Raw genomic sequence first — 14,503 nt, 5'->3', positions numbered from 1 at the left:
GGCTGAACATTACAACGAATACATTATATTCTTATCCAATAAATTGCTAGAAACCTGCAGCTCTGCTGAAATGCTCGGACACAGAATGAAATAGAGCAGGTAAAAGAGAAATAATCCCCCACCCCACCCCCCCCAAAAAAAGAAAAAAAAAGGAAGAGCAGGGTTAGTAATGTGATCTTCCAACTTCCTGTCACTAGTTCCAAACCCTAGCACTAGAGAAATTGCTGCTGAACTTGTGCATGTAAAACAGTATATTTGCAAGCAATTCAAGTATGCCAGTTCCTATTTCCATAAATGAAACTTAGTCCATGAGAATGGGGCACCTTGTCTCATGTATACAGCAATTTCAATTTGTCAGATTTGCTTGTGTTGTTTAATACTGGAAAGAGAGGTCAGACATGTTGCTATAGTTTACAGTATTTGCTTTTCTGAAACAGGAAATAAAGCAGCTACGGTTTGTTCGGAGGTTTTCAAAGCACGGTTACTGATCTCATGTTTATAAATATCCATTAGGAGTTAAGTGAGCTGTAGCTCACGAAAGCTTATGCTCAAATAAATTTGTTAGTCTCTAAGGTGCCACAAGTCCTCCGTTTCTTTTTGTGGATACAAACTAACATGGCTGCTACTCTGAAACCTGTCATTAGGAGTCAGATGCTCTATCTTGGAAAATATAAAAACCATAGTTGCTATTTTATTCACTCATATGAGATGTATCCATGTACCACAGCAGAAAACTAAGTATTTAGTGCAAAAGCTATATGTATTTCTTCAGTAGCATTACTGAACAATCCACTAGTGTGCACTGTGGTATAAGAAATGTTTGTTGATCACATAGGCCCTGAACTTAAATTACAAAAATCAAAACCTTAAGTATGATTAAAAACAGTATCAGCTCTTTTTTAATTAGTTTTGCCAGTATCTTAACTGTCTAATTTTAGTAATAACTATAAAGCCTAATCCACATTTTAAGTCAATGTTAATATTTACACCAGTCAAAACTCATCCGAAAATAAAATGATGCCAGAAAATGTAACACCCATAATCTAAATTGAAACCATCTAATGATGTGATAACTCCTATTGGAGATATTTTATAAAATGGCTTTCAGAGCACAGCTTCTTAAATTATAAATAAAGGAATTTCAGTTGCCCAAAATCACTATAATGCATTTTTAAAACCATTAGCTACTTATTTATGTGATTAAGACGTCAGTATTCTATTGCAATGTTGGAGGAAAAGTCATTTCATTTCAATGGCTGTTTGCCCTGATAAACTTCGATAGCTGTATTTTGTCATAATTCCAATTTTCTTTGGGACTTGCAAACATTCTGCAGTTACATCAGTTTAAATTGTTTATTGATTCCAATAGATTGTATAAACACTTTGGAAGCATAGTTCAGTGACCCAGAAAAAGCCAGATCAGAGAAGTTATCATTCATTTCAAAGACGCTATGTCAAGTACGATCTAAGGTACAAAACTATTTTCCCTTGGAATGTGACTAAAGACATTTATTTTCTTTTATGAGATAAGGATTTTTTTTTTGAAGTCATGCAAACAGACAACATTTACCTTAGTGCAAAAAAAGAATCAAGTCTGGATGTTATAATGCAGATTAATATAATTCTCAGACATCCACTAGGATGGAACAGACTATTAAAAATTCAAATAGATGTATGTATACTATTTAAACACCAGCTTACAACTCTCAACTTTATAATAAATAGGTATTTTCAAAGTCAGACAGTCCAATCATTCATTTGCACATAGCAAGAAATGCTAATATCACCTATCAGCAAGAAATCCTACACCATCTTGGATAGCAGAGTTAATGCAAAAGCTTATTGCAAAACGTTTGCATCAGGTATAACCCCTTCCCCATCAGCAAACCTTCCAACAGTGTGTGTAAATGTGTGCATGTGGCCTCCATGAAGAATTTATCAACTTCAAAGCAGAGACTTCATGCTGGGAATAAACTACATACAAGGACAAGTGAGCTGTAGCTCACGAAAGCTTATGCTCTAATAAATTTGTTAGTCTCTAAGGTGCCACAAGTACTCCTTTTCTTTTTGCGAATACAGACTAACACGGCTGCTACTCTGAAACCTATCACAGGACAGAAATCAATAAAGAACTGTAGTAGCAGATTCACAATTGGAGAGCTCTACTGCAAGACAGAAAAAGAAAAGAAAAAAAAAGAAATAACTCCTTAGATAAATATAATCAGACAAACAGCTAAAAGAATCTTTCAGAACTACCTATGGAACATGAGAGATCATCCAGAAAAACCAAATACAGGTACATTTAATTCCAAAGTGGATAGAACTTGGATACTTTGTATCTCTGCATTACTCATGGTAACCAGAAAGAAGTAACTTTATTTCCAGTTAAAGGGTAGGAAGTGGCTATTTACCAAAAACTACTTGTTCTCAGCACATATTGCCACACAGAGAGATGCTGTAAGGGTTGGTCTTACTGGCATAATTATGTCAGTAAGAGGTGTGATTTTTTTCCCCCCGACATGATTATGACAGTAAAAGCCCTCCTGTAGATATAGCTATACGGTTTATAGTTTATAGCTTATTTCAGTTTCCAAATCACAAGAAGCTATACTGGTATAAGCATCTTTATACTGATATAACTGCTCCCAACCTGTGGGATTTTGCTGCTTTAACTGTGAAGCAATAGCTACAACCACCACTTTTTTTTTTAAGCGTAGACAAGTACTAAGAGTCATACTATGGCAATAAATAGTTGTTTTGAGCAGTAGCTGGTAGAGGAATTGAGTGCACCCGAGTGCTAAATTCTGTAAACAGGAAATGCATCATCCCTTCTAATGGTCGCTCAGTTCCTTTTCACCCCCAGAAGCCCTGTATAGAGCTGGGCTCTGAAGCAGAAAAGAGTTAGCTCTATGGAGGCACACAGAGAACATGAGCTTGCTGATAAGTAAACTCATTTAAATTAAAGCGCGAAGGCTAGCCAATCACCTTCTAAGGAGGTTGGTCTTAAACAATGTCCTTTAATACCACCATTTGCTCTGGACGTGGTGTCGAGAAAATAGTGATTCATAGGTGTGAACTCACCTCTAGGTAGCAGCCCTACAAATTTCACATAAGGGTACATTGCATGTATACACCATCAACTTTGCAATGCCCTTTGATCAAACTCTTAAGAATTCAGACACACCTGGTATATATTATAACTGGATGCATTTTCTTATCCATTTTGACAGTCTTTGAGCTGAGGTGGTTGACTCTCAAATTCCTGTCCAGAGGCCATAAACTGTCTGACTTCTGAAATGGCTTAGTCCTGTTTAAGTAGAAGCCAGTGCTCTTGACATCCAGGGTGTTCAACTTCACCTCCTCAGCATAATTATGGGGCATTGTGAAAGAGACAGGCAGAGATATCAGTAATTGAGATGAAAAGTCAGATATAAATTGGTCTAGATTGGGGTGAAGTAGCCACTGATCTTTGTGGAATATAGTATAAGGTGACGGATCATCAAGACCTGTCACTCAAACCCTCCTGGCCAAGTTCACAGTGACAAAATACGAGATCTTCACTGAGAAGCAATGCAGAGAGCAAGACCCTAAAAGCTCAAACACCCTCCTATGAGTTTATTTAATACCAAGTTCAAGTCCCAAAGTTGAATAGGTTCCTGAACAGGAGTGTACAAGTTTCTATGACTTTTAAAGAATTGTTTAACTGGGGAACAGACAAAGCCAGAGCACCTTTTCACAGGGCCAGGTTCAGGGTCAGCATAAGCAGTAATAGCAGATGGAAACTGCAGGTGCTTACCTAAGAACAGCTTTGATAACAGAGACAGAAGAAAGTCTAAACCAATTGGAACTGGACAGGAAACCAGGTCACAGCCTTTACGGTGAGCAAACTTTTAAAAACAGTTCTATTTACCAGCATTCTGTTTTCTAGTGGATGGTTTTCTGGACTCCATTTTAAGACATTGTGCCCTAGAAAGCCAATCTCTATTACATGAGACGAAGAACCTTGAAGTATGGATACATTACTCTGCTGGGACAGGAGATCTTGACTCAGGAAGAGGGTGAACAAACAACCTTGGGACAAAACTAGAAGTCAAGAACCTGGGATGAAATCATGACTCCACTGAAGCCAAAGGCAAAACTTCCATAGACTTCAATGGAGCCAGGACACACATGGTCAACTGGACTCATGTTGGATTAACTAACATCACCCAACATTATGCTGCTAAAACTTTCCCAGTACTCTGGGAATGAGAGAAAACAGAAGAAAGGAGTAAAAGGAGACTCTCTTGCCAATGCAAAAGAGAGTGCTCAACATGGATCCCTGACTGATCTCAAGCAAACCTGATTGTGGTTTGTTGTTCTGACTTGAAGCAGATAAATCCATGTTCCAATGATCCCATCTGGCAGAAATCACACAAGCACCTGAGGGCAGGAGTGACCACTCATGATGTTCCACACCTTTCAGACTGAAATCAGCAGCTAGGGAGTTTTTACACCTGCCAGGTGCAGAATGGAAAGGATTACTTCAAACTGAATGCATGATTCTCAAAGCCCGGTTTGCCTCTCAGCACACCAGAAATGACCAAGTATCATGACTGTGCATTCTCTTTTCAGAGCCAACCAAAGAACTTCAATCTTTTTAGCTGCTGGATTTCAATGCTTGTAAAGGAATCTCAAACAAGGGGATGATTTCAGCTTGAGATTTTGCATCAGGCGTTGTCATCTAGCAAGACTTAGCTGCCAAATTACTTGTGCTTGGTGGGACTTTCATAAGAGAAAATCACCGGGACTTGCATGCTACTGGAGCCTGTTCCAAAAGCAAGTTCTGGACCAAAGTCTTACAATGTTTTGGGGCCCTTTTTGAGAGTCAAAGACTTTAGCAGCAGGCCAGTCAATAGGGGCAGACCACGGGCCAAATCCGGACTGCCAGGTACTTCTGAATGGACCCCCAAAATCTATTTATTTGTGTACTTATTATTGGGTTTTTTTTGTTATTTTCTCTGGAGTCTGGACCTTGACTATACCTTGACCAAAAAATTTGGACCTTGACAAAAAATAATGGTCAATCCTTGCTTAGCGGAATGCACTTCCCCAAGGTATAAAGGGCACGTTACACATCTATATAAAGCAGGTATGGGGAAAGACCACCTCTTAAACCCATTGTCTTAGACTGGTCTCTAAGGCAATGACACAAAGCGACCTAAAAATTGAGAAAAATTAAAACAGACAAAAATTTAAAATAATGAAGCAAACTTTTCAGCCTTAGCCTAACAATCTAACTATTTGCTATTTGATTTATTTATCAAACACTAAAGAAAAAGGGAGAAGTTTTACAACCACTGGCTGGCAGGCAGGCAGGCGCCGAGGGACTATTAGAAAGGACACGATATTTATACCCTTGGGCTATGTGATGCAGGATTCATGGGAATTATGCAAACCTTCTGCCCCCCTTTTATATATTGCTCAAAAAGGTTCTGGGAGTGCATAGTTATGCAAGTAACACCAACAGTGGGGGCTCTGGGGAAATAATGTCATGGACACTCACTACACACCTATTTAGCAAAGAGGTCAAGTTTTCTTGTTGCTGTGTGCTGACTAGCATTATGTAGCCTGGAAGCTCAGTGCTCTCCGTACGCTAGGTTCCAAATAGATTGGAGGCAGTATTTATCAAATCACCACAAGATTGGGCTCTTATACTCATCTAGATATCTGTGTATTTTGTTATGCTTTCAGCAATACTGATGTTCTGCACAGTTAGGTGATTTGAACAATAGTATTTTAATACATTTCCAAAAGCTGACCCTGGCTACATGTTTGCCAGCTTCAAATGTAACTTTCAGCATATATTCTGTTAAAACTGTAGTAAACTGAGCAGTACTAATATTAAGGTCAGATTTAGACTACATTTTCATTGCTCCTGCCTCTTTGCTTTCTTATTTTAGGATTTTGCTTCTGCCAAAAGATTTCTTTTAAACATTTACATTTTTTTTTAAAAAGTCTTGGATCTCAAGTAAGGAAACTGTGGGTATTTATTAACAACATTGGTGTCCCCCTATCGATAGGAAGGGAACACGACATCAATGGACAAAATTCTGAATCTCTGCTGGGGAGAGACCTGTGATGTGAAACAGCAAGAATGTTGACCTGATTTTGAGCTGGACTGGCAAAGATGAGTACCATGCAAAAAAGAGTTAAAGGTTGTTTTCAAAGCATTGTTCTATCTTGTCTACTGCCTGTGAAAGATCCACACAAAAGAAAAGGGGGTAAAAATCTATTAGGGTGGCATAGTGACCTACACACACACAGTTATCAAATATACAAACAAGGAGAAAAAAAGAGAAACATCAATACACAATACACATTAATCTCTCAGTTAGATATAAATTAACAAATACTGGGGTTGAAAAACAAGCAGAAGTAAAAAGTTCAAAACACCTTCAGAATATTTTACTAACACAATCACCACATTTAAGTTCCTGACATTTAAGTCAGAGTTTGGAATATTAGAATTTTCCAAGATACTGACCAATTGTTGCTTGAGATATATAATAGACATTCAGAGCTAAAACTCGGACTAAGTTATACCAAATATTCAAAACGTGCAATTGGAGAAGAGATTTTTATTGCCGTGATTTTGGGACCCATGTTAGTTGGGCTATACAAATGCAGTTGAGAGAAGATTGACACCCCAACTTTTGTACATGTGGTCCTTTGATGACAGTTCAAATGACTACATAAAGTAACAGGAAATCCACAGTCATTTTAGCCTGTATCACCCCTACAACCTACAGTTATGCAAACATTACTGTTATTCTCTATTGCCAATTATTCCAAAATTTCACAGACAACAAATGAAAACAAGCCTTTACCTTTCTCTAAGCGAAGAACGGTTTAGTACAGGACTTGAGGAATGTTTCTGCATTGAGGAGGGTGCTGAACGTACTAATGAACTAGTAGAACAAAAACGCCTACTAGCAGTACCCGAGATCGGGTGCTCATCACAGCTGTCAGAAGAGCCATCTAAGTCTTTCCCATGATGAGACCTGATCATCTGTCAGAGAAAAAACAGCAGCAGAACTTCAAACAGTATATAAAACGTGCCTTGGCTATGCCTGTGCAGAAGCTAACGGAGCAGAGATGTACACTTTCCACCTGTTCTGTATGTAAAACAAAGTTAAAAATTAACGTTGTCTGTATTAAGCGATACACATAAGGCAATTATTTACAGAGGTTTGCATATAACATTGGAGTGGGAGCAGCAGCACCCCCCCATAATTAAGATTGCATTCCAGGCTAACCCCTGTTTTCAGTCACTGATATCTTTTTGAAGTTTTCACCTTTCCGGATGAAATTTTCTAGGATTGGTTTCTGAACAGGGACTTTTTAGTCTCAGCAAAAGCTCTTCAGTCATATTGGATTATCAAACAAGATGGTGCAGGGGAGGGAGACAACATTTTCCCCAATTATAAAGAAATGTTTGAATTTTTTTGGAGCAGCTTCAGAGCTGAAAAAAGTTAGAGGTAAAAATCTGAAACAGCCCTCACTGAAGAAAGTGCCTTGCAGGTTTCTAGTGAAAAGAGACCTTGAAGATTTCCCCTGAAAGTGTTCTCTATTTGCCCAAATTATGACTCTTTGAATACTACACCCTTACAGTTCATTTTGCATGGGTTTTCTCTGTAAGCTTGTAAAGTGCTAAGGAAAGCTACACCTTGCATGCTTGAATAATGGAGTTTGCTGCTAATGAAAAATATGCAAGCAGTGTAAAGGGCTTAGAAGGGTTGCTATATTCCTTAAGTTTCACAGAAAGGTGTCCAACCATGATGAACCTTTAATATTCCACCATCTTGATCCAGCATCTCACTCCCTGCTGGTCCCATCAGCTAGGGCCATACTCTTGATCTCTAGATACTGCTGCAGCCACATAAGGGAGATCATTGGACACTGTAGAGCTGCCAGAACAGCTCCATGACAAAGATGTGGGGCGGGATAAGGATACATGTTTTCCAGCTTAGCTTGTAAGCTTAGGGGACCAGGCCATGTCTCATCTGGTTTGCCATGCCCACTTATGCAGAAATAGCATTTTTAGATCAAGATTTGATCTGTTCCCATATATTCCTACAAAGAGATTCATCAGAGTGTTATTCAAATGTAACCTTGACTAAAGCTTTCCACCATTGGCCCTTTAAAGCTTCTTGTGCCCTGTGGGAGAAAGGAATTTGTTTTGTTATTTTACACCACACACGTAGAGGAACTCAATAATATTCCATGGAATTCTCCATGCTAGCCAGGAAACCCTCTGAAAGGCAGGACTGTATCTGTCCCCATCGCACAATACACTATTTTTAGGTGAACTTTAACCAAAGTTTAATACCCTAGTCACACCATACAGAAGACCTAAATTAACAAATAAAAGCCAGGAGAGTCCAAACATTTCAGCCCCATGAGCTAATTCACCTAACAATTTTAAAAGATGTAGTTGATGTTTGCTACAAAATTAGAATCCCATTCAAATGTAATCTTCAGATTAAACACACAGACAAACAGCATGCCCAAATATAATCTGCTTTATTAAATTTAACACTGATTTCCCCTTAACAGCTACATTACACCAATAGTAATTCTCAGGTCCTCTTACTCTACACAATATTAACAACATCTAGTTCAGAGCTATACTATCAATTTTGGCAACAGAAAAGGTATATTCCCTTTTGCCTTTATTTTTTTGTTGAAACCAGGAATGCTTAAGGGGCATCAGGAGAGTGATGAATTTAATCTGTATCTGTGTTATCTATGTGCTCCAAACAATGACTGCCACAAATATCTTCTTCCCCATTTGAGAAAAATGGATTTGAATTAAAACATCCATCATAAAAGCATATTTAGAAGTTCTCAGTATAGTTTATCACTTATCACTATGGAACAATCCAGACGCAGCACAATATATTAGACTTACATGCCACATAAAACTGCAATCCTACACAGTGAAAGTTAAGAAGCTGACAAGAATGTTTGGTCTGAACCAAAGGTTTATTCTTTTAATTCACTTTCCTTGTCCCTCCCTGCACCATCTCTCTTGCCAGCCATTAGGAAATCTAATAGGGCACACACACAATAAATAACGGTCTACCGTCTCCTAGTAAGATTTCCAGGGTATTTCAGGAAAGACAAAAATTAGGGAAAAAAAAGATAAACAAAGAAGTGACATCTCGTTTCACATGTCTGTCAGGTGGGTGAAACAAACAAGGCTCTCCATCCCAACCAAGAACATATGAAAAGCAGCTAGCTGAGGAAGGAAAGACAAAACTTGAGAATAAATCACAAGAGCCAAACATTTGAAGTAATGAGCAGCAATTTAAAAAAACAAAACAAAAATAAAACATTGTGGATCCAGCTGTCGTTTACACCAATGCTCTGGTGATACAAGAGATCCTCTTGAAGTGGTTGTAAATGTAATTTCACACTCACTTTAAGGTGCCTTTACTCACCCCGGCATCATAAAGTGAAAGTGACTTTACTGTAAATAAAAATTAGGTTCTATAACTGCAGAACATGATTATTCACTATGAGTTTATGTCCATAGTGTTAACAGTTTGTGTGTGCAGAATTTTTTGAGAACGCTTTATAGTATAATCAAACAATATCTATATTCAGGTAACGGTGCATATACAGCATCAAACAACAAGATGAAGAAGTTGTGTACTTGATTTCACTCAGGCACCTTCAACAAAAATCCCACATGCTTTTCTATTCCACGTACTCCAAAACATAGAAAAATTTACATGCAATTTTATTTGCATTACTTACTTTAGTATGCTTGGGTCTATAGCTGCCAAGAAGAGAAGGATCTGGAAAAAAGTGCACCCCAACAGAATTTTTAAACAAGTTTTGAGACTATAGGTCTAGAATCTACATGCAGTTTAGGGCATTTTAAAAAAAAGTCTTTCCCAAAAATCACTTACAACTCACCTTTCAAAACAGTAGCCAAAGCAATTTACTGTTATACATTTACATTCTTCAGATGCAATTTACATTCATCTGAAGAAGTGGGTTTTTTACCCAGGAAAGCTTATGCCCAAATAGATTTGTTAGTCTTTAAGATGCCACTGGACTCCTCATTGTTTTTGTGGATACAGACTAACACGACTACCCCTCTGATACATGATACATTGTGTAATTCAAAATATGTCACGGCCATTAGTGTTTTAGGGTTTCAATTTCTTCATCTGACAACAATAACTTTAGGTTTGGCTGCAGCACTAAGGCCATGACTACACTAGACACCTTACAGTAGCACAGCTGTACCGATGTAGCTGCACTGCTGCAAAATTTCTCACGTAGCTGCTCTATGCCAACGGGAGAGAGCTCTCCTGTAGACATAACTAAACCACCTGCAACAAGCAGTGGTAGCTATGTCAGTGGGAGACGCTCTCCCGCTGGTATAGTGCTGTGCACACTACCATTTATGCCGGAGAAACTTATGTTGCTCAGAGGGGTAGTTTTTTCACACCCATGAGTGACATAAGTTTTGCCGACATAAATTGTAGAGTAGACATGGTCTAAATGAATGGGAACTCATCACAGAGGATGAGTATAGTTTTGTGAGTGGACTGAAGTGACTTATATTGTTATTCATTGCTTAAACCAATGTAAAGTAAAACTATACCAGAATATGGACCATATTTTCTACTACACTGTAGTAAGCCACTTTGAAAAGGAAATCAAATTTCCATCCTAAAAGAGAAGTCCACTGTATATCCACAGGACTGGAAATGTCCCAACTATTCTCACTCTGTACTGCTATGCCTCGAATCAGTTTAGTGGATAGTACCTTCAAGGTGAGAGTAAGCTCACCTAATAGTATCTAATGCTTAGTTCTTCTGCGATATCCAGAGTGCAGGACAACCAGACAGGGGCTCCAATTCTATCTACAGATACATGCACCAAAATCCCACCGATATCAATGGCTCCCAAGTTTTGATAAAATGTGCTTATATCTAAGAGGGGCCATATATTTGAAACTATCAGGACGAAAGCTTCCCTCTAAAGCACTGGGGCAAACCCTTCTTTAATTAAAAGCACCATAGTATCTGTAGAGTCAAATTTTCAATAACTGCCTCTGATTTTACAGGCACAAAATGATGAAATTTAGTATCTAATTTGGGGGTGCAACCAAGTAACCAAATTTGAAAATCCCCTCCACAGAAAGCAGACAGGACCTCCATGTTTTTAGTCTCATCCAGAAGATCAATATATACCTGCAGTAAACTGCATGGACTCAGTAAACTACCTCCAGAAGGATGAAAGAGCACTAGGCTGTCATTTCTAGGATTAGAACATCTGTATTTTTCAGAAGTCTGATCCTTATAACTGTTACAACCCAGAACATAGGCTGGGGATGGCTCTCTACCAATGAATCTTATGACTATTAGAAGTGACAACTCTTTTCTGAAGTAGATTTCAGTCCCCTAGTGACTGGCCCAAGACCTCTAACTCATTTCATATACGTGCTTAATGCCTATCAGGTGGTAATGTGGCTCTAATAGGGTCAAGTTTACGACCCTAAGGTGAAAGGCTTTGCATCCCAATGTCTACATCTCAGCCTCCAGTCCTTCCACTATGGGCAAACTGCAAAGTACCTTTAATTCATGGTGAATTGCAATGAAGGTATTACTAGTGAGGAGTCACAATAAAATGTAAAAAGAAAAGGAGTACTTGTGGCACCTTAGAGACTAACAAATTTATTAGAGCATAAGCTTTCGTGAGCTACAGCTCACTTAGTGAGCTGTAGCTCACGAAAGCTTATGCTCTAATAAATTTGTTAGTCTCTAAGGTGCCACAAGTACTCCTTTTCTTTTTGCGAATACAGACTAACACGGCTGCTACTCTGAAATAAAATGTAAATAGAAGTACACATAAATACTGACGAAGTTTACTAGAATTCATGCTATCATACATGAGGAATACTGAACAAAATAAACCATGTTTTAAAGTACTGCCTTCCCTAATTTTACCTGAGACAGACAGGTAATCTCCAAGTCTGTGGAAATACACTATATGGGAGAAGGATTGTTTTCAATATAGCTCTCCACTAAAGGATTCTAACTTTAATCCATGGATTACTGGAAGCAACAAAGCAAATAATCCATGTCGTGCATATGGGAAATGAGATCAGAAGCTAAATAAAATGGCAAAGCATAACCAACACTGTAGGAAGACCTGTATTTTTCAGTTCATATAAAGATACATAATTATTGTCCCTACCCAGTACACCAACCCTGTAGGCTAACAGTAGCATGCCAGATGTACTGAAATTCAGAGGCAAGCATTATAGGGGCTTCAGAAGCTAGGCCCTGTAGGGGCTAGCCCTGGTGGGCCCCAATAACCAATCAGACACATGGCTAAGTGAAAGGATATTTTACTTTGGCTGGCAGGAAAGGGAAAGATTGCAGATATCCAAGGTACAGAGGCTTAAAATAGTTACAGTTCAAAGTGAGTAATAGGGTTTTTTGTTTGGGTTGTCAGGGCTCCTCAGGCCTAGTGCTTGGAGTGCCCTCTCCAGCATCATCTTTGTTCACCCAAATAGGCCAGGGTTAGTTAGTGTCTCTCACCAGCTGTCTCTGCACTGGCTCCTTGCCAGCATAGGCTGTACTTTACCAGTACACCAGCCTGTGTTGGGAGACACTCTGTTTTCAGATGACATAGAACTAAGGACCCAATCATTGGACTAATTAAATATCCTAAGCCACTTTTTTTTTTTAATATATATAAACAGTAGGTTCATTCACCCCAGCATCCTGCCTAAATCCTCGAAAGAAAGGACAGTCTTTCCACACTAAGGGGTTAAAAGCCTAACCTGTTGTATGGAACAGGAGTATCTAAGACGAGATACACAAGTCAATACTTACCATAAGATACCCTGGACCAAGCTTCTCGTCCACTTTCTCTGGTGGGACGCCAAGTATGAACATCAACAGTGGGGCTCAGATGTTCAACCTGGAGCCAAAACATTGTTAAAACATTTAGTGTGTGGAGATAAACTTTTTATACGACCACAAACACACAAATAAATTAAATTACCTTTCCTTCTCCTGTATGTCTACCTCTGCTCCTTTCTGGTTCAATTTATAAATTAAGATTTTTGATGATAATGTTTAGAAAGCTATTCTCAGTATTTTGTCTGTGTAAATGTAGTATTATTACATATACACAGACGATAATGTAAGAACAGTTATAAAAACCCTTAAATTAGAAATTATAAAGCAAACCAGAAAGGAGGCGAGAAGGTGACATGCAGCAGAACAAGATGTAACTTATTGTCTTATATATTAATGCAGATCCACTAGAACCTTCTTACAGCCAGGGCTTTGGAGTGGAGCCCGGAGCTGGAGCTGGAGCAGCTCCGGAGCAGTGGAGCTGCAAGTTTTTGCCTGGAGCTGGAGCAGAGCCGGAGCACAGGTCCAAAGCCCTGCTTACAGCTTTGTTATACATAGTCTACTACGGCACCAGTTACATAACAGGAAAAAAGGAAAAGCTACAGAATAGATATCTAATATTTACCAGAAATAGTTCAGATCTCACCAAGATATTTAAAGCACAGCTCTTCTTCCTAATTAAAGGATAATGTTTTAGCAAGTTCAAATTTTGATCTTAATGTAACACACAGAATTCCCAGTCCAAGAAGACCACAGAATTAAAGATATCCTTAAGATCAGAAAGGCAATGAAAGTCTGGATATAGTACATTAAAAGAATGCAGCAGATACACATTTTCTTTTTGTTGAAGAGGCACAAAAGTAGTCAGAGTAATCAGAGTCAGCAATTGTCATGTAAAGGTGCTGTAATTACACTGTGAACATCACCTATAGATCAGAAACAGAAGAATTGATTAATTTGAGTTAAAAGAAAAAATAATATCCCTGGGAGTGCGATAAGCGGTAGGATGAAGATTAATGGTTGCTTAAGGCTCATCTGAATTTCTAAAGGGTATCTAGGAGTAAAAGAAAACGTGTAAGTGAATTCCAGAGTTTGATAACATATGCTAATGAATTAATTAGTAATAAGCTAAAAAAAGGAATAATCAGAGAAGTAACTAAGATAATCAGGTAACGTGGCAGATAAGATCACTAGAATTGCACGCAAGCCCTGATGTCATAGCACAGAAACAAAAGAGCCCCATTTCTCCTTCTCTCTGCAATCTTTCAAGGTTGGATTCTTAAGGGAGATGTTTATAGTGATCATGGGAAATATTAAGAAAAAAGAAAACTAACATTAAAGTACATATTGAACAATATGATTCTCCAAGATGCTAAGCACTCTGGCCCCAATCCAGCAAATTAAGAACATGCTTAGCTTTAAGCAAGGGTAGTCCTGTTGACTTCAGCAGGATGACCCACATACTTAAAGTTAAGCATATGCATAAGTGCTTTGCTAGATTGGGGTCAGAATGCTCAAGAACTTGAAGGATTAAGTTTATATTTTAGAAAAGGGACAATTTCAAAGACAAG

General features: G+C 38.4%; 1 protein-coding gene across 6 annotated transcripts in view; it reads right to left on the bottom strand.

Annotated features, from left to right (window-relative positions):
* SPATA6 (spermatogenesis associated 6) overlaps window positions 1-14,503 on the bottom strand; it is a 59,220-nt gene that overhangs the window by 19,799 nt on the left and 24,918 nt on the right. For all 6 annotated transcript variants that reach the window (XM_043490588.1, XM_043490585.1, XM_043490587.1 and 3 more), the window contains 3 exons: window positions 12,906-12,993; window positions 9,805-9,845; window positions 6,870-7,051 (listed from right to left, as the gene is read on the bottom strand). In XM_043490588.1, coding sequence (XP_043346523.1) covers window positions 6,870-7,051; window positions 9,805-9,845; window positions 12,906-12,993 — 311 coding nt within the window. The remainder of the gene's footprint in view (window positions 1-6,869; window positions 7,052-9,804; window positions 9,846-12,905; window positions 12,994-14,503) is intronic.

This window comes from Dermochelys coriacea, chromosome 8 (assembly GCF_009764565.3).
Source record: "Dermochelys coriacea isolate rDerCor1 chromosome 8, rDerCor1.pri.v4, whole genome shotgun sequence".
Lineage (NCBI taxonomy): Eukaryota > Metazoa > Chordata > Testudines > Dermochelyidae > Dermochelys > Dermochelys coriacea.
This window is presented reverse-complemented; position numbering and strand designations above follow the sequence as displayed.